This window comes from Rhinoraja longicauda, chromosome 18 (assembly GCF_053455715.1).
Source record: "Rhinoraja longicauda isolate Sanriku21f chromosome 18, sRhiLon1.1, whole genome shotgun sequence".
NCBI classification, from domain to species: Eukaryota; Metazoa; Chordata; class Chondrichthyes; order Rajiformes; family Arhynchobatidae; genus Rhinoraja; species Rhinoraja longicauda.
In genome coordinates, this window is record NC_135970.1 from 33,218,508 (window position 1) to 33,242,775 (window position 24,268).

The following is a 24,268-nucleotide window of genomic DNA, read 5'->3' on the forward strand; positions in this document are numbered from 1 at the left end:
CTTTCACATTCACACTAGGGGCAATTTGCGGAGGCCAATTGACCTTTGAATCCGCACCTTTTTGGGATATGGGAGGAAACTGGAGCACCTGGAGAAATCCCATGTGGTCACTGGGAGAACGTGCAAACTCCAAACAGACAGCACTTGAGGTCAGGATCGAACCCGGGGCCTAGGTGAAGTCTGCTGTATGATTTTACCAGGTTGCGTGCAAAACAAAGCATTCCACTGCACCAAGGTACATGTGACAATAAAGTATCATTTAATCATCGATATATAAAATATTTAGCATGCTATTGTGCTGCCTTTTTTTCTCGTGTTTTCCGATGCCAAGGAGGGACCTTCTTTGTGGCCATGGACAACCCAGCCCAGATGTGGCTACCAGGAGGTGTTGTAGTCTTTTCTGCAAATGGAAGTGGTTCTGTTTGGTACATTCTATAGCATAAGACATTTCTATAAACTAAACTGCAAACTTCATGAAGTGTAACTAAGCGTTTAGGTCAGCACCCTCATCACAGCCTTCGAGACCATTAGCAGCATGTTTCTTTTGGCAATTCATTTTCTGAAGCAGTCTTTAAAAAATTTATGCATGCTGTGACCCTTTGGGTTACGTCGTTATATAAATGTGATTGTGTATTATTTATATCATTCAACGAGGTGGAAGATTTTGGACCCAAGTAAGCTTTTAGTACATGAGTTATGCATTATGGCCTGATGTCATATGCACCAAAAAACTATCATGCAGTATGAATATATCATTTTACAGGAAAAAGTTGTAAATTTACTGCTGCAGATATTGAGGTGAAAGTATTCGTTTCCTGCAAGCAATTTTTATTAAGAGATGCACAAGCATTCAATGTTAAAAGTCAATGCTGTTGGAAGTAGAAACTTGATTTATAATGGAATATTTGCAGAGTGATACAGCACAGAATTGGCCCCTTTGGCCCACCATGTCCATGCCAACCTTTTTGCCAATTACTCTAATCCCTGTTGCCCATAGTCGGACCATATCATAGTCATGCACCATGGAAACAGGCCCTTGGGCCCAACTTGTCCATGCCAACCAAGATGCCCCATCAAAGCTAGTTCCATTTACCTGTGATTGACCTATATCTCTCTAAATCTTTCTGATCCATGTATCTGTCCAAGTGTATTTTATAAGTAGGAAGGAACTGCAGATACTGATCTACAACGAAGATAGACACAAAATGCTGGAGTATCTCAACAGGACAGGCAGCATCTCTGGAGAGAAGGAATGGGTGACATTTCGGGTAGAGACCTTAAATCCTTTCATTCCTTGTCTATGTAATGAGTCTGTCTAAATATCTCTTAAATGTAGTCATTGTATATGATTCCATCACCCTTCATGTAGATAAAAACGTGCCTCTCAGTTCCCCTTTGAAGCATCTTCGTTTTATCTTTATCTTTGGCCTCTTGTTTTTGACACCTCTTTCATGAGAGAACAATTTTGGCTCTCCATCTAATCTGTGTCTCTCATCATCTTATATATTTATATCAGGTCACCCTACATCCTCGTTTGCTCCGGGGAAACAAGCTCAATCTATCCAATTCTTCCCTGTAACTGAAGTCCTCTAATCCGAGCAACATCCTGATGGATCACGTTATCGCTTCAGTGCAGTCACATCCGCCTTACTTGCCACGTTGAACAATCTCTTAAACAGTTCTCGGATGTGTATGCATTTGAGCAGGAACTCTTTAAGCATTGATTGAATCTTATCTCTGTATTTTATCTCTGTACCGCCCACTACCCTGACATGCTGGAGTAACTCAGCAGGTCAGGCAGCATCTCAGGAGAGAAGGAATGGGTGAAGTTTCGGGTCTCGACCTGAGATGCTGCCTGACCTGCTGAGTTACTCCAGCATTTGGTGAAATAAATACTTTCGATTTGTACCAGCATCTGCAGTTATTTTCTTACACTACCCTGACATGAGTCTGAAGAAGGGCTCGACCCGAAACGTCACCCATTCCTTCTCTCCAGAGATGCTGCCTGTCCTGCTGAGTTACTCTAGCATTTTGTAGTCTACCTTTGATTTAAACCAGCATCGGCAGTTCTTTCCTAAGCATTGATTGAAATTAGGTTGAAAGATACAGCAAGAAACTGGCCGCTTGGGCCACCAAATCCACGTTGGCCCCTGTTCGCCGGGGCCAATTAACCTACAAACCCGCACGTCTTTGAGATATGTCTTTGAGATATGGGAGGAAACCGGAGCACCCGGACGAAACCCACTCGGTCACTGGGAGAACGTGCAAACACTACACAAGACAGCAGCCGAGGTCACGATCGGACCTGGGTCTCTGGCACTGTGAGGCAGCGGAGCTATCTGCTACACCACTGTGCTGCCTAGGGGAGAAAATAATTTTAAATATCCTATTCTGCCTTCAAGTGGCATCTTGGCATTGGCATCTTTTCTTGAGCTCTTCTTTCCATGTTTTTTTAAGATACGGGTAACTGTGTCAATAATAAACTAAACTAAACTAAAATCAGTTACTGATTGCAATGGTGATACTAAAAACACTAGTGGTGTTTTATATTTCATATCATGGGTAATCCAGGAACCTTTAATGTACAAACGTGTAAAGTAGGGGGGGTTGTGTTTTTTACAAGTCTTAAATGTTCATGATCTGAGAACTTGATATGTCAAAGTAAACACGGTGTGTGGTATAATTGATGGCCAACTGGAGGTTTCAGTCCCACCCCTTCCAGCTGTAGGGCCAGCGAAGAGCTCTTAAGTAGGAGGCAAGGTTTTGAAACTCACTCTTGAGAAAGTTGCACCGGGTGTTGCAAATTTGCTGGTTAGTGAGTTGCCAGTGCACCCGATCTTATTTTGTGTATAAGCTCGATGGAAGACCAAACACATTCAAGATTCCAGTGGACTTCCCTGCACTAGAGGGGGAATGCAATGCATTCAAGATTTCAGTGGACTACACTGATCCCTGTATTTGATGAAGGTAGAGGCCATGCTGGCCAGTAGAAGGGAAATCTGTAAGCTTGTGGAAATAAGAAATAAGGTACCTATTTAAAGTGCAATAAAATTATACCTGTTATGAGAATAGATACAATTTTTTCTCATAAATAATATGGAATGTTTTATGCATTGTTAGCAATATTAAAATCAGTACTGCATAAATAGTAGTTATTTAATCATTTTTATTTACTATTGTAAATTGGAAATGTGTAAGAAGGAACTGCGGATGCTAGTTTACACTGAAGATAGACACAAAATGCCGGAGTAACTCAGCGGGTCTAGCAGCATCTCTGGGAAAAGGAATAGGTGACATTTCGGGCCAAGACCCTTCATCAGTGATGAAGGGTCTTGACCCAAAACGCCACTTCTTCCATTTCACCAGAGATGTTGTAAATTGTAAATGTTGCACTCATTGATTTTATAATTAAAGAATATTCTATAGTTAAACATTTAGGATAGTGCTTTTGTTATTCATTTATTCTTCAAGGCTGAAGAATAAACTAATAACAAAATTATTCAACAAATCCTGTTGGTAAATTTACCATCTCAAGACACAAAAATGCTCCTAGATAGCAACTAGAATTTAGGATTGAGATCAAAATGATTTGTGCTTTATTTGTTTCACTAGTTGCGTAGACCTCCTCTTTAGACTATTTGTCCATGTATTTCTGTCACATTAAGTGCCTACAGGTTATGTCTGTAATAAATAAAATGGTGAGTTTAACATATTGTGAAGAGAAAATGTTAAATGTTACCACTTACTTCAACAAAAGCTATAAAGAATGTCATTTTAAATGATAATCTTTACATTAATTGCCTGTTTTAAACTCTATAATAAAAGATAGTGGGTTGTGTGGTGGTAAATCACCCGGCTAAGGATTGAGGATTTTAAGGCTGAAAATGCATGATTGTCAAATTCAAATTTGCTTTTAGATATATGAAGTTTGCTTGAACTGTTTTTGTTACAGATTTCCACAGTTTCGGAACAAAATATAGGCTACAGATATCCCATTTCCAGTGAAGAATATAATGCCAGTGAAAATATTTTGACCAAATACAATGAAAGTAATGTAGAGTTGAGGGTACTAACCATTATTTTAAGTGGTAAACCAATCTTATATTATTGTTAAGAATATTGAAAACTAAGGCTTAGAATATCATTTTTGATCATTGGTACATTTATATTATAAGAAAATAACTGCAGATGCTGGTACAAATCGAAGGTATTCACAAAATGCTGGAGTAACTCAGCAGGTCAGGCAGCATCTCAGGAGAGAAGGAATGGGTGACGTTTCGGGTCGAGACCCTTCTTCAGACTGATGTATATTGATCACTAGTTCTTGCCTCTGGATATTCAGAAACAAAAATGGTGAAAGGAGGACTTGAAGTATTTTAGTTTATTATTGTTATGTGAAAGCCTTTGTTTGCCTTCTATCCAGTCAAAGAGAATACCATTGATGAAGTCTGGAGGGGAGTGCAGTGGACATCTACTACAATGTCCATTTAGTACATGGTCAGAGATGACTTTCTGTACAATAGGTTCTTTAAGTCAGTTTAAAATTTTCTTTGAGCAAATATGACCATGTAGACTTGAGAAAAGGTGACAACATGCACTAAGAACTATTGCATATTTCTAATGACCAGTTTAAGTGTAAAGTACATTAAGATATAAGAGCAACGAATGACTGTGATAAATAGCTGAAGGTCTTTGTAAATAAAGTCTGAGTCGTCTGTAATTATAATGTTTACCTTCCTGTAAATATAATGTTTACCTTCCTGTAAATATAATGTCTTTTGTGTCAGTTTTTATTTATGTACTTTTACAATATGACTGCTTGGAAATAATTTTTTAAAAGAGAAATAACTTCATATGTTTTCAAAAAGGATTGAAACGTCCAAACTGTACCAATATTACTATTTAGTAAATGCTTTTACATTATCATTCCAATTTTCCAAACTGCAACTGGTTCCAATTACCATTCAGGCATGGGCGAGACATTTTGATTTGTAACTCGAACCTCCTTTTCTCGATCCGGGTCCATGTTTGTACAATCTGCATTGAATTCCTTTTACTTTTTCTGTCTTATGTGAGTCTAAATAGGTCTGCACAAACCAACATGTTTGGGCAAAAAGAGGAGGTGAAAAGTCTGCCAGAAGGCCCTCGTCGTGAAAACCCTAGTCTTGAAAACTCAGGAAGAACAAATCTAGAGTTTGGAAATATGATTTCCGACTGAATGAAAAATGTGTTCGTTGCTGATGGAGCTGGTTGCTTTGTTATTCACAATGAAGCCTTTATCAAATAGGACGGGCTAGAATTTGCAGTGATGGGTGAACGGTTCTCACTTCACACTGGGTTCTGATTACATTTTTAACTTTCCTGGAGCAATATGAACAGCGACAGGTGTTTAATGTGCCTGCTGTGAGACTAGTGACTGGCTGTGAGACTGGCTTCAGTCTAGTATTTGCGCGTATTCCCCACGAGAAGTGAGAGAATTGCACCATTTTTGGGATCCTTCAAATGTTTTACAGAAACATCCAAATAAACAAATTCTTCCAAGGTTCCTATTCGGAGCAGGGTAAATTGTGTTTACATGATCATTCCAGCTATCCAGCCCGTTCAACTGGTTCCAATTACCAATCCTACGTGGTGGGACATTTAGAATTGTAATTTGAACCTCCTTTTGGGAGTTTGAGATTCCGTGACATAAACCTGCAAAATTCAGGCTGAATATCTGTAATTTGGATAAATTGGGAAGATTGGATTGTCACAGATAATTTACATTCCCAACCAGTGCATGATCTAATGCAATGTTCAGGGATAGAATGTTCCTAACTCCCTGGACATCATGGATAAAATGATTGCATTTTGGAAAATATTCCATTGAGGACTGATGAACAACATACTTGATGTAAAATCTGCAACTACTCCCTTTCTCTGGCTGCCTATCGACTGATTGTTTCATTAAAGCACATTTCTCTGTTCATTTCTTTTGACTCCAGCAATCTATATTTCAAATTAAAGTTTCCTTCTAAGCATCATGGACCAAAACATGCATCTTACTTGACTGGGCATTTAAAGCTTATAGTTAATTTATTTTTGTGTTTGTGATAATTAGAAATTAATGAATTCACTTTGTAATGCAGGGCTGACATTACTATGCAATCATCCAGCACATTTTTTTCTCAGCAGATGTGGAAACTCACTTGTGAAACAATAATGGAAACGGTGAAATTGAACTTCCTTTTATAAACAATTTGGTCATATTTCGCTTGGGCAGCTTACAACCCAGCGGTATGAACGTTGATTTCTCAGTTTGAAGAAGGGTCTCGACCCGAAACATCACCCATTCCTTCTCTCCTGAGATGCTGCCTGACCTGTTGAGTTACTCCAGCATTTTGTGAATAAATACCATTGATTTCTGTAATAAGTAACAAGTAACTCGTGCATTTTCTCCCCTCCCTTCTCTTCCCTAATTGTTCTAGCAGTTCCACTGGTCACATCCTTGTATCCCTCTTGTTATCACACCTTCCCCAGCCAACAATGGGCCATTCTGGGTTTCATCCTTCCTGAGGTCATCTGTTACCCACCCTGATTTGTTAAGCCATTTCTCCCCTCCAGTTTATTCCCCCCCCCCCCCCCCCACTACTACTTTCAGACTGAAGGAGGTTTCCGACCCAAAACATCACCTATTTTTCTCCAGAGATGCTGCCTGACCCACTGAGTTACTCCAACATTTGTCTCTATCTTTGGTTACCTCTGCGTTTGGATTGAATTTAGTTTAGAGATACAGCGCGGAAACAGGCCCACCGGGTCTGCGCCTACCAGCGATCCCCGCATATTAACACTATCTTACACACAGGACAATTTTTACATTTAGCAAGCCAATTTACCTACATACCTGTACGTCTTTGGAGCGTGGGAAGAAACGGAAGATCTCTGAGAAATCCCACGCAGGTCACGGGGAGAATGTACAAACTCTGTACAGACAGCACCCGTAGTCAGGATCAAATCCCGGTCTTTGGCACTGCATTCGCTGTAAGGCAGCAACTCTACCGCTGCGACATCGTGCCGCCCTAAACTAATCCAAGTTTATTTAACCTTGAATGCACATGGCATTTGCTAGCACCAGAGGGAAAGAAAATCAAATGACAGTAAAATTATACACATTTATTTTTGGATCCTATCCGAGATCCATGTAATGAGTGGATGTAAGCAATCTGTGTAGACACAAAATGCTGGAGTAACTCCGCAGGACAGGCAGTATCTCTGGAGAGATTCCTTCTCTCCAGAGATGCTGCCTGCCCCATGGTGTTACTCCAGCATTTTGTGTCTACCTTCGATTTAAACCAGCATCTGCAGTTCTTTCCTAAGCAATCTCTGTCTTGATGGACAAACTTCAAAGTCAGGTTTCATGCACTAAGTATTATCTAATTGTCAGTATTATATAACTCTTGTTTATGCTGTACGAATTTGCTTATTGATATTAAACATTTAGTTGTTGGAACTAAAATAAGCCAAATAGATGAGGTGAACTTTGTACATCGTAAGTCTATTAAAAGAAATCCTCTTCCACTTATCTGATCTGAATAGCATGCAAAATAAAGCTTTTCACTGCACCATCTCATTGCATTGATCTTTTACCCTGCATTGGTTATCACTGGTTGTTTATCTGGAGATATAATCATTCTCATCCTCCTTCCCTACCCGGCAGCCAGTATTGTATGTTCATGGACTGAAATAGACTGTGGTAGCTCCAGTGAGTTCCTGACTCCATCACAAAGAACACTATTTCAATGTTGGATCATCTATTTTCATCATTGCTTTAATGAATATATGTTTTAATTCCTCACCAGTTAACTGCGGCATCTTGGTTGGCATGGTCAAGTTGGGCCGAAGGGCCTGTTTCCGTGCTGTATGACTGTGACTTAGTTGAAAAGGCCATATATAGTGGCAGGTGATATCTTGCTTTGTGAAGTTCGTAAGTTCATAAATGATATGAGCAGAATTAGGTCATTTGGCCCATCAAGTCTACTTTGCCATTTAACCGTGACTGATCTATCTTTTCCCTCTCATCCCCATTCTCCTGCCTTCTCCCCATAACCTTTGACACCCGTACTAATCAAGAAAACAAAAACTGTACGCAAAAGACAGTTGTAATGGGGTGAAATCCTTCTAAAATGAATCTTCAGGAGATCTTTTCTCCTCATGTACATCAAAAAGGTGGAACCAAGTCATTGACTTCAACATTCTTCTGTTCAAGCAACACACTATCTTAATGCTACCATTTTAATCCTGTCTTTTAGTCACTTTTTCTTCAATGCTGTCTTTGGCTCCTGTGCCGACCTTGGCTGGTGACACTCCTGCGAACTATATTGGAATCATTGTCTACATTAAAGGTGGTGTGCAACAGTAAATTAATAGGATTGAATGTTTACTTTTCAATGCATGAATATTTGCAAAGAATCCCTTTTCTTTGTCATTTTTTCATCTTTCAGTGGAAGGATTCAACCTCTTCTCGGAAGGTTCAGCCAGCTGGCAGACTTATTAGCGGCATCTGGAGTGGAGGCAGATACCTTTGATGGGATTGTTATTGATGCAGGCTGCTCCTCCATGCAGTTTGACATACCATGTCGTGGCTTTGCTTTGAGCCAGGATGGCCCTCTAGACATGAGAATGGATGGGAACAGGTTGGTACACAAAGTACAATAATCCTCCTGACAAAACATCTTTACTCTGACATGTCAGAACTGGCAACGAATAACCCAGTTAATCCCTCTTCTGTAGGTACTGATTAGAAGCAAAATAGCACGATATCATAAAAATCTACCAGCCTTGAAAGCAAACAGGAATGTCACCATTAAGAGCTTAAAACTAGCTATTTTCTGACTTGGTGTAAATATGAAGTAATGGTGCTTTACTAATTGAGTGCTTTAACAGCAAGGGAAATATTGAAAATATGTTTCCAGCAAAATGACTTCTGGCTGCCAGCTGTAACAGCACAACACAATACTTATTCTTGTCAAATACAATTGAATAATGGTTTGGATTGTTGATATATTGATTTGGATTGCCAGACTTGGACCTAACACTTTAACCTCAGAGAATTTGTTACTTGTATCCTATAGTGCAATGATTGTAATTCAATTTGGATTTGTTCAAATTAGGATCATTTCCAGCTAAAATTATAAAATGTATTTAAACATTTGAAATATTAAATTTTAACATGTGTTTAGACAGGGTTAATTGATCAATATTTAGAATAGAACAGTGATTGATCATAAATGATATATTTTTAGCAATGGCCTTTTTGCCTTTAATAGGTGACTTTTCGGGTTTGGACCCTTCTTCAGAATCCGACCCAAAATGTCACCAATCCATGTTCTCCAGAGATGCTGCCTGACCCGCTGAGTTACTCCAGCACTCTGAAGCGTCACCTATCCATGTTCTCATTGTTCTCCAGAGATGCTGCTTGACCCGCTGAGTTACTCCAGCACTCTGTGAAACATCACCTATCCATGTTCTCCAGAGATGCTGCCTGACCCACTGAGTTACTCCAGCACTCTGTGAAACGTCACCTATCCATGTTCTCCAGAGATGCTGCCTGACCCGCTGAGTTACTCCAGCACTCTGTGAAACATCACCTTTCCATGTTCTCCAGAAATGCTGCCTGACCTGCACCAGTTACTCTGGCACTTTGTGTCCTTTTGTGTATTAACCAGCATCTGGAGTTCCTTGTTTCAATGCAAAGTCATAAATGATGTTGCATTTGATGTAAAGTCAACAATAGCATACTAATGAAAATCTATTAGGAAGTATATGTTACATCTCTGTAATTTGAAGTTGCTAGTTAGTAATTAGTGGTTAACCTTCTGGCTAAAGAAATTCCTCCTTGTCTTCATTTTGAATGTACGTCCTTTTATGCTGAGGCTTATTCTGGTCCTAGATTCTCCCATTACTGGAGACATCCTTTCCACGTCCTTTCATTATCCAGTAGGTTTCAATGAGATCCCCACCCCCCTCATCCTTCTAAACTCCAGTGAGTACATGCCCAGAGCCTTCAAATGCACCTCCTATGTTAATCCAATCATCCCTTGGATGAATTATCTTCATTAGACCAATCTCCTAGATTTGGTAGAATTGATGATGCTTATTTAAATGTCAGAAGGTTCAACTATATGTTGTAAGTAATTTTTATGTGCAGCAGCAAAATCTAATTTTACGTTTTAAAATTACTCTGAGCTGAAGTATTTACATTTCTATTCGGATCTGCGACACATACATTTTTTAGCATCATTTAAAATTTATTAGCGACTGTGCATTGAGTAACCATACCTATTTAAGATGTTTTACTTCAGGTCTAATATTCAGTTTGAAAAAGCACATTTTTATTAAAGAACTACTGAGTAATATTTCTATAATTTGTTAGATATTAAATATGTTTAGTCATGAGACTAAATTAGAATTGCAATTATTTTTTGGAGACTTTAAACGAAAATAGGTTTAATTAAGTTCAGATCTGAAGAATTGAAAGAATGAGTTGCAAAATATCTTGTTTCATGTTTTATTTTAACCATCTGTTACTAAAAAGAACCTCAAACATACTCGTATGCCGTGTGCATTTCAGCTCTGTCTCTCTGCTCTATGAAGCTTCACCCCCTGTCAATGAAAATGACGTCAAATAAATTAATTGGCTCCTCTTGTGCGTAGGTACCCCGACATGCCCACCGCAGCTGACGTCGTGAATGCCTTGGATCAACACTCACTTGCGTCCATCTTAAGGATCTATGGAGAGGAGAGGCACGCAAGGAAAATAGCTGCAGCAATTGTACAGGCACGCAGCATCTATCCTATCACCCACACTCTGCAGCTCGCCAGTATAGTCGCAGGTACCCTCATTAATTCCAGCCAGTATCTGGAAGAAAAATACTAATCTGAAAAGTCCCAGTGGGATCTATTTGTACTGTACATCATGCAGGGGCTCATCCTGTGCATTATGCCTCTGATGTCAGAGTTTTATTTTGGAAGTGGGAACAAGTCAACAAATCAGATTGACATTCGGAAGTTAACTCGCAGTAGCCATGGGATCAGTATGTAATATGTTCTTCTAAATCAGGGCTGATGATTTCTTGTGATGTTTGCCGGGCGGCATCTTATAAAAAAAAAAAGGAAATGAATGCTTTCAAATAAACACATTCATCATCTTTTTGTAGCAGAAATCAACAGAACTTATCAAGTAAAATAACATTTATGTCTGCAGCTTAGAACACTGCCATCAGAAGTCACCACACGTGCGTGTGGCTTTTATAATACGATCAAGCTTTCTCTTGATAGTCCACAGGTTCTGCATATCCCAGCGGTTCAACTACTTGCAAACTTTAGATATTAGTCTGCATTTTATGAATTTGCGTTTGTAAATTGCTTTTGCAGATCAAGTCACACACTTCCTTAGTTTGAGTAGATTTGAGTTTTACATTTCAAGTTAATTCCTGCAGATTTTGACATGATCTTTGATCGCTTGCTTTTACGACTTGTGTATTCCACCACTGTGTTGAAGTTCTTTCGTTGAAGGATTAAGCAGAATTAGATCAGAATTTGATGCTACTGATAATTTAAAATTGTCACAAATTTGTCGATTATTCTTGAAGTATTTGTGTTTACAATGGGATGTAATTGTCTGTGCTTTTGCATTACGACTCGGGCAACCAAATTCTTAAATGCTAATGAGTTCTGGACATGGATGGGGGAAAAAATCATTCTTATTTAGTGAGTGGATAAATATGTTCTGTCGGTAAGTTATTAGTTTTTAAGAAGACTATGGAAACTAAGCATATGCTCGGGGACTAAACATGAGTCATAAACTTAATTTCCACAACATTTGACAGTATGCTTCCTTTTCCTGCCACTTCAAACCCTTTGAGTCCAGTTCTTCATAGGCTGTGTAATCCTTTGCTTTTCATGCACATGCTTGGAGATGTTATGCGACAATGGAATTGATAAGAATCCTCTGTGGAAGCCTGGCACTATTTTGTCAGCTTAGAAAATCTCACAGACTTTTTAGTATTTTTTTCTAACTGGAATAGTCACAGTTAAATATATAACTTTAATCTACCCTGTGCAATACTGGAAGATTTCCAAAATTAAAGCAGGCTGTGTATAATCCATTCTGCATTCTCCTTGAACTTTGTCCCCTTTGATCTGTTGTGCTCACACCTTACCTTCCATATCTCTGGTATCACAAAATGCTGGTGTAACTCAGCAGATTACTCCAGCATTTTGTGATGCTGCCTGACCTGCTGAGTTACTCCAGCATTTTGTGATACCTTTGATTTGTACCAGCATCTGCAGTTATTTTCCTTCCATATCTCTGTGTCTCCCTCTCCCCTGATTCTCAGTCTGAAGAAGGGTCTCGACCCGTAATGTCACCCATTCCTTCTATCCAGAGATGCTGCCTGTCTCACTGAGTTACTCCAGCATTTTGTGTCTGTCTTCCGTGTATAACATGTAAAATTCTTAAAGGATTGGACAGGCTAGATGCAGGAAAAATGTCCTTGATGTTGGGGGAGTGCAGAACCCCAAACAGGGATGACAGTTTAAGAATAGGGGGTAGGCCATTTAGGACTGAGATGAGGAAAAACTTCTTCATCCAGAGAGTTGTGAATCTTTGGAATTCTCTGCCACAGAAGGCAGTGGATGCCAATTCACTGGATGTTTTCAAGAGAGAGTTAGATTTAGCTCTTCAGGCTAAAGGAATCAAGAGATATGGAGGAAAAGCAGGAACAGGGTACTGATTTTAGATGATCAGCCATGATCATATTGAATGGCGGTGCTAGCTCAAATGGCCATATTGCCTACTCTATTTTTCTAACCCTCTGCAGTTTTGAAAATGGATCCATGAACAAATATTGAGAACCATAACAGTAGAGCGCAGGAACAAGCCCTCAGCTCATGATATCAAATGAAACTAATCTCTTCCCCTGCTCACGATCCATTCCTTGCATATTCCATCGTCTGCCTAAAAGCTCCTTAAGTGTTACTGCACTGTCTTATCTATTTCCACCACCACCCTTGGTACCACATTCCAGGCACCCACCACTCTCTAAGAAAAAAACTTGCCCTGCCCATCTCTTTCAAAATGTTCTTTTCTCATCTTGAAGCTATGCTGTTGAATATATGACATTTCCAGCCAATTCTGATTTTCTGTCTTATCTGTAACTCATAATTTTATAAACTTCTATTAGTTCTCCCTTCAGCCTCTGATGCCTCAGAGTCCAAATTTGTCCAACTTCTTCTTGTAGCTAATACCCTCTAAATCCATGCCTCTCAAAGTGTAACACCTCACATTGCCCAGATTAGACTCCATCAGCCCCATCTCCATCCACATCGTTGGCCGAAGGCTCTGTTCCTGTGCTATAATGTTCTTTGTAGCTGATTTATATCCTGCCGTGTTCTTTGATAGCCTCATTTACCACAACTCTACCAATGTTTGTTCCATTGGCAAACTTACTAGCCGGTCCATCTACATTTATGTCCAAGGTAGACACAGATTTAAGACTAGATTTAAACCAGCATCTGCAGTTCTTTCCTATACATTTATGCCCGAGTCATTTATTAGGTATAAATATCACAACCAACAGAGGTGCCAGCCCTGAGCCTTGCTGTACACCACAGGAAGCCAGAATTGCACCCTTCCACCACTACCCTTGGCCTTCTTACAGGTAAGCCAGTTCCAAACTGCCGTCACCATGGATCCCATGCATTTGGAATCTTCTGGATCAACCTATTTAGAGACCTTGTCAAATGCCTCAATAAAATCCATGTAGACAACATCAGCTGCCTCCCTTCATCAATCACCTTTGTTACCTCCTCAAAAAAACATTTTAAAAAAAATAAAAAAATATGGAAATAATGTACTTTGCTTCTGCAAACAAAATTCATTTACAGTCGTAGTCATATCGCACGGAAGCAGACCCTTCGCCCAACTTGTCAATGCCAACCAAGATGTCTCATCTCCGCTCATCCGACCTGCCCGTGTTTGGCCCATATCTCTCGAAACCTAAACCCTTCCTTTCTATCTATTCATGAATAGACAAAGCCATTCTTGTTTGTTATTGTGCACTTTACGATCATGGAGAGTGTAATTCATGGACCAGTCCATCTGTTAATCTTAAGCTATTATATGCCACCTCTGCTTTTTTAGATTTATCCGATGATTTGGCATACTGCCTCACAAAAACTGCCCCATCAACATGGTGTTTAGAAATTGCCCCACTCTGTGCCCTGCGATTCAGTGACATCTTCTACTTTAGCGTGAAGGTTTAAAATGTTATTGGTACAACACTTAATGAATAACCCACTATGTTAGGATCCATTTTGTTACGATATGATAGAACATTGTTTATCCCAGGAGGGAAATTGGTCTGCCAACAGTCATAAAGCACAACAAGATACATGAAACGTGAAATTAAAGTGACGCCTGGAAAGTCCAGGATTGGGAATGTCCAGAGATTGGGGGGAGGGGGAAGGGGGAATGGGAGTCAGTCTGTCTACCCCACAACAGAAGAGGAAGGAGTTGTACATTTTGATAGCCACAGGGAAGAAGGATCTCCTGTGGCGTCCTGTGCTGCATCTTGGTGGGACCTGTCTGTGCTGAAGGTGCTCCTCAGGCTGAGCAGTGAATCACGGAGGGGGTGAGCTGTATTGTCCAATGCAGCTCACCCCTCCCACTATGGAGCCAATATATAGCCCACTATATTACTGTCTTGGATTTGTACCACAACCATTCATTGTGGATTATCACAACACATAATTTGACAACATTGCCTAATAGTCACAGTATTTGCAGTCACTTGTAAACAAATATGAAATTTGTAATGAAGTTTGAAAACATGAGAATAAGAGTGCAACTATGAAGAGAAGGAATGGGTGACATTTCGGGTCGAGACCCTTCTTCAGACTCTGTCTCGACCCGAAACATCACCCATTCCTTCTCTCCAGAGATGCTGCCTGTCCCGCTGAGTTACTCCAGTATTTTGTTTCTATCTTCGATTTAAACCAGCATCTGCAGTTCTTTCCTACACACAGTGCATCTATGAAGTTAGCCATCTATCCACAGTCTGCAATATAAGCGCATGCATGTAGAACTGGCCTTTGATTGGAAAGATGGTTAAATATTCAAATAACATTCATATGAGAGAAAAGCACATCAGATGCCGTGTGTTTTGGTGAATATTTATGACAATACCATATGTCCAAACATTTTGTTTACAAATTCTGAAGGAGAACTGATTAAAACTGTGTAATTAAATCTCTGGGTAGCTTCTATGAGTCATCAACCAAAAAGGTAACTTGGTGGCAATTGCAATACACTGCCACTTGTAACTCTGCCAACAAAATGTTGTCTTCTTGTAGAAACTTTTCCATAGCTCCTCGTCTTTTTATTTTCACGCCTGGTTCCCTTCTCTTGTCTTCTCATTGGAACAATCAGTGATATTAAGATAAGGTTCCATGTGAGTCACTTTATCAAAGGCCTTTCATAATGTGTGAACCAGGAGAGAGAGAGTTACACTGTTGAACAGCATAGCCACTGTGCACTCTTTTCATTCAAACTATTTAATGATCTGATGGAGGGAGCTTAACAGCTAAGCAGAGTGAATTTGTTCCCTGATTCAAGATCAAAATTTAAGACAATTTCCCCTGCTATTGAGAACTCTAGAGTTATACAAAATGGGGATTAATGAGCTTCACAGCTTTGGACGGTAACACTCAATTCTGCGGCTCTTCAAGCATTTTATTCAATTCAAGTAAGAGTTCACAGAACCCTGGTATTGACTTTTCCAACAGGAGTACGAATGATTACGTCTGCTAGCACGACAACACTGAAGGTCTGCAAATAAGGGTAGATTTTATCTGCATCACTCACTTCCCTTTTGTACCGGTGGGTATTCCATATGTAACAGTGGCTTGTGAAGCAGAGGTTATTTCCAGGGGATAGACACAAAAAGCTGGAGTAACTCAGCAGGACAAGCAGCATCTCTGGAGATAAGGTGTGGGTGACGTTTTGGGTCGAGACCCTTGTTCCATGGGATCTCAGCATTGTGGAGCATCAGTTTCTTATAACGATACGATAGAACTTTATTTATCCCAGGAGGGAAATTGATCTGCCAACAGTCATAAATCGCAAAATACATGAAACATGAAATTAAAGTGACGTATGGAAATGATTGGGGGATGTGCAAAGATTGGGGGTGGGGGGTAGTCAGTCTCAGTTTACCCCACGACAGAAGGGGGAGGAGATGCAGTTTGTTAGCCACAGGGAAGAAGGATCTCCTGTGGCGTTCTGTGCTGCATCTTGGTGGAACCAGTCTGTTGCTGAAGGTAATCCTCTAGTTGACCAGTGTGTCATGGAGGGGGTGAGCTGTATTGTCCAAGATGCTCTGCAGTTTGAGGAGCATCCTCACCTCCAAGACCACCTCCCATTATGTGAATAATGGTACCCTAGCTTATGGGAGGGCGTTTCGGGACTCTGTTAACAGAGGGCGTAAAAGCTGTTCCTGAGTCTGGTGGTGCGCGCTTTCAAGCTTCTGTACCTTCTGCTGGAAGGAAGCAGGGAGAAGGAGGAATGACCTGAGTGGGGCAAGTCTTTGATTATGCCGGCTGCTTTTTGAGGCAACATGTAGATGGAATTGATGGTGGGAAGTTTGGTAGGTAATATTGTTCTAGCCAAGCACATATCTTCAAGATTTGCTCTCCGAGAAGCAGTTAATGTGAAAAGAGAGAGAGTAACCCTCAAGGCAGACAAACTGTTTGTGGTTAAAACATATGTTCTGGGCCAGCTTTAAGTGATCATTCAGGCTGGAACATTTGTAGAACATTCTAAGTGGCAACCCTACAAATTATATGTGATGGAATGCCAGGTAAATTACTGTGCTGAAACACATCCTGCTAACCTTTATGCTCATTTTATTTTGAACTGGAAAACTGAGATGTTTTGCAAAAAGGCTTACTATTTGGATTTTACAGATAATTTATTATTTCATGTATAAAGAATTTGACAGTATATTCGGAATACAGGACATACAATTCAACTGGTCCACACTTGCATTTATTCTCCACATAACTAAACAGTTCAATTCGCATTTGACTCTGACAAGAACATCAAAATGGAATACAGTGAGGGAAAACAGTCTGTATCAATACCAGCCCTTTGAAGGTTGATATGTTGATGCACAGTAATACAGTTAAGGAATTGGTAGTTACTTGTGGTACAGAAAAATATTAATTCAGTGCTTTACGAAGACTAACATGCCAGATATCTCAAAGAAAATATGAGTCAAGAATGGGAACTAGTCAAAATTAGCCATCAATGGAATTGCAATGAGTTGCAAGTTACAGCAGCAATGGAGCGACTGGGCTTGTACACACTGGGATTTAGGAGAATGAGAGGGAATCTTATTGAAACATATAAGATTATTAAGGGATTGGATACGCTAGAGGCAGGAAACATGTTCCCGATGTTGGGGGAGTCCAGAACCAGGGGCCAAAGTTTAAGAATAAGGGGTAGACCATTCAGAACTGAGATGAGGAAAAAAAAATTCACCCAGAGAGTTATGAATCTGTGGAATTCTCTGCCTCAGAAGGCAGTGGAGGCTGATTCACTGGATGCTTTCAAGAGAGAGTTAGATATAGCTTTTAAAGATAGCAGAGTCAAGGGATATGGGGGGAAGGCAGGAACAGGGTACGGATTGTGGATGATCAACCATGATCACAGTGAATGGCGGTGCTGGCTCGAAGGACCGAATGGCCTACTCCTGCACCTATTGTCTATTGTCTATTAAGGGATAGGATACTCGAGAGGCAGGAAACATGTTCCCGATGTTGGGAGAGTACAGAACCAGGGATCACAGTTTAAGAATAAGGGGTAGGCCATTTAGAATGGAGATGAGGAAAAACTTTTTCACCCAGAGAGTTGTAAATCTGTGGAATTCTCTGCCTCAGATTCTCTGGATGTTTTCAAGAGAGATTTAGATAGAGTTCTTAAAGATAGCAGAGGCAAGGGATATGGGGAGAAGGCAGGAACGGGGTACTGATCAGCCATGATCACAGTGAATGGGGGTGCTGGCTTGAAGGGTCGAATGGCCTACTCCTGCACCTATTGTCTATTTGTCTTCACTGGCTCATGAGCTTTACTGAGCCACAAAGGATGGAAGGAACTGAATCAATATTCACAATTGAACCTGAATCATGCCGTGTCTATGGCTGTCTTTCAATCAATACATCGCTCTATCGCAATGAGTAATTCTTCCCAGAACCAGCGGCAGAATGTTGTATTCCTGGTATTCAAATAGCTGTAATTCCGCTGCCCTCGATTTGGCAAGATTTCACGATTTCTGGGCTATGTTAAAACAGCTCTCTTGCCCAGAGTAGGGGTATCGAGGACCAGAGGACATAGGTTCAAGGTGAAGGGGAAAAGATTTAATTGGAATCAGAGGGGCAACTTTTTCACCCAAAGGGTGGTGGGTGTACAGAACAAGTTGCCAGAGGAAGTAGTTGAAGCTGGGATTGCCCCAATGTTTAAGAAACAGTTAGACAGGTACATGGATAGAGGGGACAGGTTTGGAGGGATATGGACCATGCGCAGGCAGGTGGGACTAATGTAGCTGGGACATGTTGGTCGTTGTGGGCAAGTGGGGCCGAAGGGCCTGTTTCCACACTGTATCACTTATGACTCTATGACTCTATGACAGAACGTTCAATGTTTTGGCTAAGCTCTCTAATTTTAGACGGAGGCAATAGGTTCATATGTTTTAGGAGCAGAATTAGGCTGTTCGGCCCATCGAGTCTATTCCGCCGTTCAATCATGGCTGATCTATCTCTCCCTCCTGCCTTCTCTCCATAACCCATTGACACCCGTACTAATCAAGAATCTATCGATCTCTGCCTTAAAAATATCCATATCCAATAGTGGGCGAAAATAAAATCACCTCTGAGATTGCGACCATTTTGGTAAGTAATTCTCCTGTTGGTTCTGGGGTTCAGCTTAGAAACATCTGTGGAAGATTTGACAGCAAAAATCCCGTCCCTCACAAATGATGCAGGATTTAGATTGAAAACAGATGAAATGCATAAATTCAATTTATATCCAAATGTTTTATGGTTCTACTAATAAACGGTTTCAGTGGGAAACTGAACGTGTAATTTTTCTAAGTTGTAGAAAGGATTAGAAGAAAAATGGGAACATATGACTCTGTTTTTCACTCTCATTTTAATTATTAAAGGTCTTTTGTTAGACGTCGTAGAATTCATTGAATTTCAATTCAGTCAACTTCAAAACCAACCGATGCCTCGTGGCACTGATTAATGCCAATTATCCAGAGATGGGAAGGGGCTGGGGAAGCATGTGGTGGGACTCAACCAAGGGTATGGTCAGCTTCTGGAATGTTAAATGTGTTACCCTTAAAAAAATTATCTTGTGTTCAAATGATAGAAATGATTTTGGATATATGTAATGGATCCCACGGCAAACCTATAGCTTGGCTGCCGGAATTAATATCCCGCCTGCTTTCAATAGCCCAAAAAGCCTTGGTGAACCACATCAAGACATTGATCATTTATGAAATTTTATACAAAAGGTTCCATCAATCCTGCGCAAGAATGCCTAAACATTCCTTTCCGGACTGAATTAATCTTTTAGAAAGTAACGTTTTTAGGTATTTGGGAGATTTGAGTGGTTCCGACTCGAGAGCAAAGCAAATTACAAATATAATGCAGTAATTTAACCTATTGAGTAGACCCAGTCTGAAGGGAAAAGGAATGTCAAACTGTTTTCTTTCATTTTTTTTTATGGATAAGGGCGGGTTCCTGAGATCAGCTGCAGTTTTAGATTTAACAGAAATATTTAATTTATTTTTCTTACCTATATTGCCGATAATTTATGGTATGTAGGTAAATTAGCTTGGTATCAGAAATTGCCCCTGGTGTGTGCAGGGTAGTGTTGATGGTCGGAGCCGACCCGGTGGGCCGAAGGGCCTGTTTCCGCATTGTCTCTCTAAACTAAACTAAACTAAGCTAAAAGAAAGAAGATAGACACAAAAAGCTGGAGTAACTCAGCGGCATCTCTGGAGTGAAGGAATGGGTGATGTTTTGGGTCGAGAGTAGGGTCTCGACCTGAAACGTTGCCCATTCTTTATCTCCAAAGATAATGCCTGTCCCGCTGAGTTACTCCAGCTTTTTGTGTCTATCTTCGGTTTAAACCAGCATCTGCAGTTCCTTCCTACACAGTAAGAAAGAAGAGGTTGCAGCAAGATTATTGGTGGAATATGATCAGACTGAGAGGCTGAGTGGCCTCGTGCTGAAAGGAGACTACGAGAAGAAAAAGGACTAGTTATTAAATTATAGATTAAAAAATAACTTCTGACTCTTCAAGATGTTTCATGGACCTGATGCATTTCATTTTATTCAGTTGATGAGTACCTAATGATACACTGCAAAAGAACGAGTGGTTTTGTCAAAAGTAGTATTTTCCGGTGAATTTCTTATCCAGTCAGCCTTGTGTTTTATCTGATTCATTTCATGCCAGTCATAATAATGAGTGTGTTATATGTCTCATTGAAGTGAGCTATCACAGATATTAAAATTGCTCGTATTAATCTACAGTTGGCATCTCAACATTGCCTGTCGACAGGAAAATAATGGCTGTTGGAACAGCAAGAATACCACCATAAAAAGACACAAAGTGCTGGAGTAACTCAGCGGGTCAGGCAGCATCTCTGGAGATCATTGATAGGTGATGTTTTAGATTGGGATGTTTCCTCAGACTGAAGAAGGGTCCAAACTGATAAAGTACTCCAGCACTCTGTGTCTTTTTTTTTTTTGGTAAACCGGCATCTGCAGTTCCCTGTCTTGACAAGAATACTATCATGGTCAGAGTGATGAAACTTGGGTGAATGTAATGTATTCTGAGGCTAGTTATGTCCTTGTCATAGAATTATAAAGCCATACAACGCTGAAACAGGACCTGCCCAATTTGTCCACACCGACCAAGATGCCCCATCCACGCTGGTCTCACCTGCCCGTGTTTGGTCCATATCCCTCTAAACCAGGGGTGTCAAACTCATTTTGGGTCACAGGCCGGAATGGGCAACATGCGACTTCCTGCGGGCCGGATCAGTTGTGCACGCGCGCGCGATCCCACGGCTTTCATTGCCTTCGTTTTCTCAACCTGCTCTCGTGTGTCTCAGTCTCTGCTATAACTACAAAGTGTTTCACTTTACGAATTTCGTTTCTTATGACGAAGATTGCCTAGCAAGCATTACTTTTATGATTAGTATCTAGGCCCTAGATAGAGTGGATGTGGAAACAATGTTTTCAGTAATAGGTGAGTCTAGGACCAGAGGTCACAGCATCATAATAGAAGGTCACACATTCAAAATGGAGATGAGGAGGAATGGGTGGTGAATCTGTGGAAATTCATTGCTACCTACAGCGGTGGAGGCCAAGACATTGGGTATTTTTGAAGCAGAGATTGATACGTATTGATTAGGTTACAGGGAGAAAGAAGACAATAGAATGTGGTTGAGAGAGAAAATAGACCAGCCATGGTTGAATGGCAAAGTAGACTCGATGGGCTAAATGGCCTAATTCTGTCCCCTGTCTTATAGTCTTCCTACTGTGTTTATGTTTTGCCCACAATGGGCTGGCTGGGTGGTGAACAGCCAAACAGCAGCTACCTGGCATGGTGAAAGATGGTCTGTCCATCATCTCGCCTGAAGGCCTCGCTCCCCATCCTTCTCCTTTCTTTCTTCCCCTCACATCCACTCCCCTCACCTCTCATGTAACTTCTCTACCCTCACCTTCTCCCTCACCTGCACTCTCCCTTTCCTCAGCCTATCCCTTCTCATGTCCCCACTTCCTTCCTTCCAACTACTCCCCCACTCCCCTCCCTTACTTCATCCTCTCTCCTTACCTCATCCCTAGATCCCCTCCCGTCATCCCTAAACACCATTCCTTCCCTCATCTGCTCCCTTCCTTACCCCCTCCCTCTGTACTTCCTTTCTTTCCAACCTACACCCCCCCTCCCCTCCCTCGCCATCCTCTCTTCCCTTCCTCATCCCTTCCTCATCCCTAAAAACCCTCCCTTCCCTCATCTGCTGCCCCTCCCCTTCCTTTACCACCACCTTTTCTCCCTTCTCTTCCCTATTCCCACATAACTACCAGCACGTTTTCGCATCCCACCGAACCTTAACCCAAACCCAGAGCCCCCACCCTGAGAGCAGCTCAGATTTTGGATCGCTAGCTGCGGCCCCATTCACAGTGCGGCGACTTCCCACCAGCCTCTATCCACGCACTCACCTGGGTCTCAGGTACATGGTGGCGGTCTCTGAGGCGGCAGCCCAGGCACTTCCCGGTGGCCACAACAATGCTGAGACTCCCCACCTTCTCCAGCGCCGGCCCCTTCCCGCCCGCGTCACCGCATGGCGGATATGGGCTTAGCTTCCTCTCGCCCCCGGGAGCTGGGGAGTGGGGAGGTGACAAATCATCCCATGGGCCGGATTGGACCCCTTCGCAGGCCGCATCCGGCCCGTGGCCCGGGAGTTTACCCCCACTGCTCTAAACCTTTCGTATCCATCTACCAATATGTGCAATATATTCATTTTGCAACGTGTGCAAGATATTTCATTTAAATCTGTAAAATAAAAATCATTTTTTTACATGTCACATGTTACATACTTTGTTCCCCTGTATGAAGCCTGTATATTTTTAATAGAAAGATTTATAAAAAGGTTTATTGTTGCTGTAATGTGAAAATGGAAAATGCTGAAAATCTGCAATGGATCAGATAATGAACAGTTATCATCCTAAATTGTCAATTTAGAGACTGTGTTAACATAGTCTGTCCAAAAAAGCTGCCTAACCTGCTGATTATTTCCAACATATACTGTTTTGATACCCAGATTTCAAGCACTAATCGAATCTTGCTTTAGGTTCACTATTTTTACATGAACGAATACCAGAGAAATTTAAAATCTGTCAGTGGGTTGCCTCCCACACTTGCTCTCCGTCCTGTCATTTGATTTCACACTTATTGGGTTCATTACTGCCGTGGAAATCTTTTGGGGAAAACAAACGTACATGAAACTTTTTTGTTATTGGTTTCTCAGGGGCATTTCCAGGGACAGCAACGTACGCACGTAAAGACCTGCTTCAACGCTCGGCGCACGTGGCAACCAAAACCTTCCAGGCTCTGCGAATCTTTGTCAACGACGAGTTGAATGAATTGCTCAAAGGGCTGAAGGCAGCCGGCACGTTTCTGAAGGCCCAAGGCTGCCTGGTCGCCTTGACATTCCATTCGCTCGAAGACCGTATCGTAAAACGTTTCCTGCACGACATCGATTTTTCAGAGAGGCCCAACTTAAGCTCAGGGCAGAAAATCAGGCAAGGACTTCGGAAGGAGACGGAGATTGTTGGAACCTGTCTCCCGGAGATGAAAACTTTGGACTGGTCAAGCATTCGGAAAAAAGTATTAACTCCCGACTCCCAGGAAATCCAGGAAAATCCTCGCGGACGTTCAGCGAAACTCCGCGCCGCCATAAAACTATGAACCCTACCCGTATCATATCTCCCTCTCCCCTGAATCCCAGTCTGAAGAAGGGTCTCGACCCGAAACGCCACCCCTCCCTTCTCTCCACAGATGCTGCCTGTCCCGCTGAGTTACTCCAGCATTTTGTGCCTATCTTCGGTGTAAACCAGCATCTGCCGTTCCTTCCTCCACATCAAACCATGAAAACTGAGCTGATGAAGGGATTCTCTCTCAATGCTGGATGCATGATGAAATTTGATTTGCTGGAATCTTTGTAAACTGTAATGAAACAACTAATAAATAAGAATATTACGAAAGTAATATTAGTGATACGAAATTCAAATTTAAAGGTGAGAAATTTAGATGTGATTTTTGAAAGTTTATAGACTATTTAAAATTCATTTTGGAGGAGAAAATGCTTACTAATGGGTTTGACAGACTATTAGCTGAGAGGTCTGGCAAAATATTATTTTTAAAAGATAAAGTGCTGGTCAGACAGCATCTCCGCAGATCATCGTTTCGGGTCGGGACCCTCCTTCACACTGAACTCTGACGAAGGGTCCCGCCCTAAATCGTCACCTGTCCACCCTCTCCAGACCCCTTGAGTTACTCCAGCACTTCTTGCCTTTCCTTGTGCTCAGATGGTTTTTTAAGTTCAAGGTCTAGTTCCTAAAAGAAACAGAAATTCACAACATGGATACTAACTTA

The 24,268-nt window shown here is 41.2% G+C and overlaps 1 protein-coding gene across 1 annotated transcript in view; it reads left to right on the forward strand.

Annotated features, from left to right (window-relative positions):
* mettl15 (methyltransferase 15, mitochondrial 12S rRNA N4-cytidine) overlaps positions 1–23,889 on the forward strand; it is a 46,184-nt gene extending 22,295 nt beyond the window's left edge. The window contains exons 3-5 of the mRNA XM_078414858.1: positions 8,481–8,672; positions 10,693–10,871; positions 23,142–23,889. Of these exons, the coding sequence (XP_078270984.1) occupies positions 8,481–8,672; positions 10,693–10,871; positions 23,142–23,581 (811 nt within the window). The 3' untranslated portion in view covers positions 23,582–23,889. The remainder of the gene's footprint in view (positions 1–8,480; positions 8,673–10,692; positions 10,872–23,141) is intronic.
* Positions 23,890–24,268: the final 379 nt, after the last annotated feature.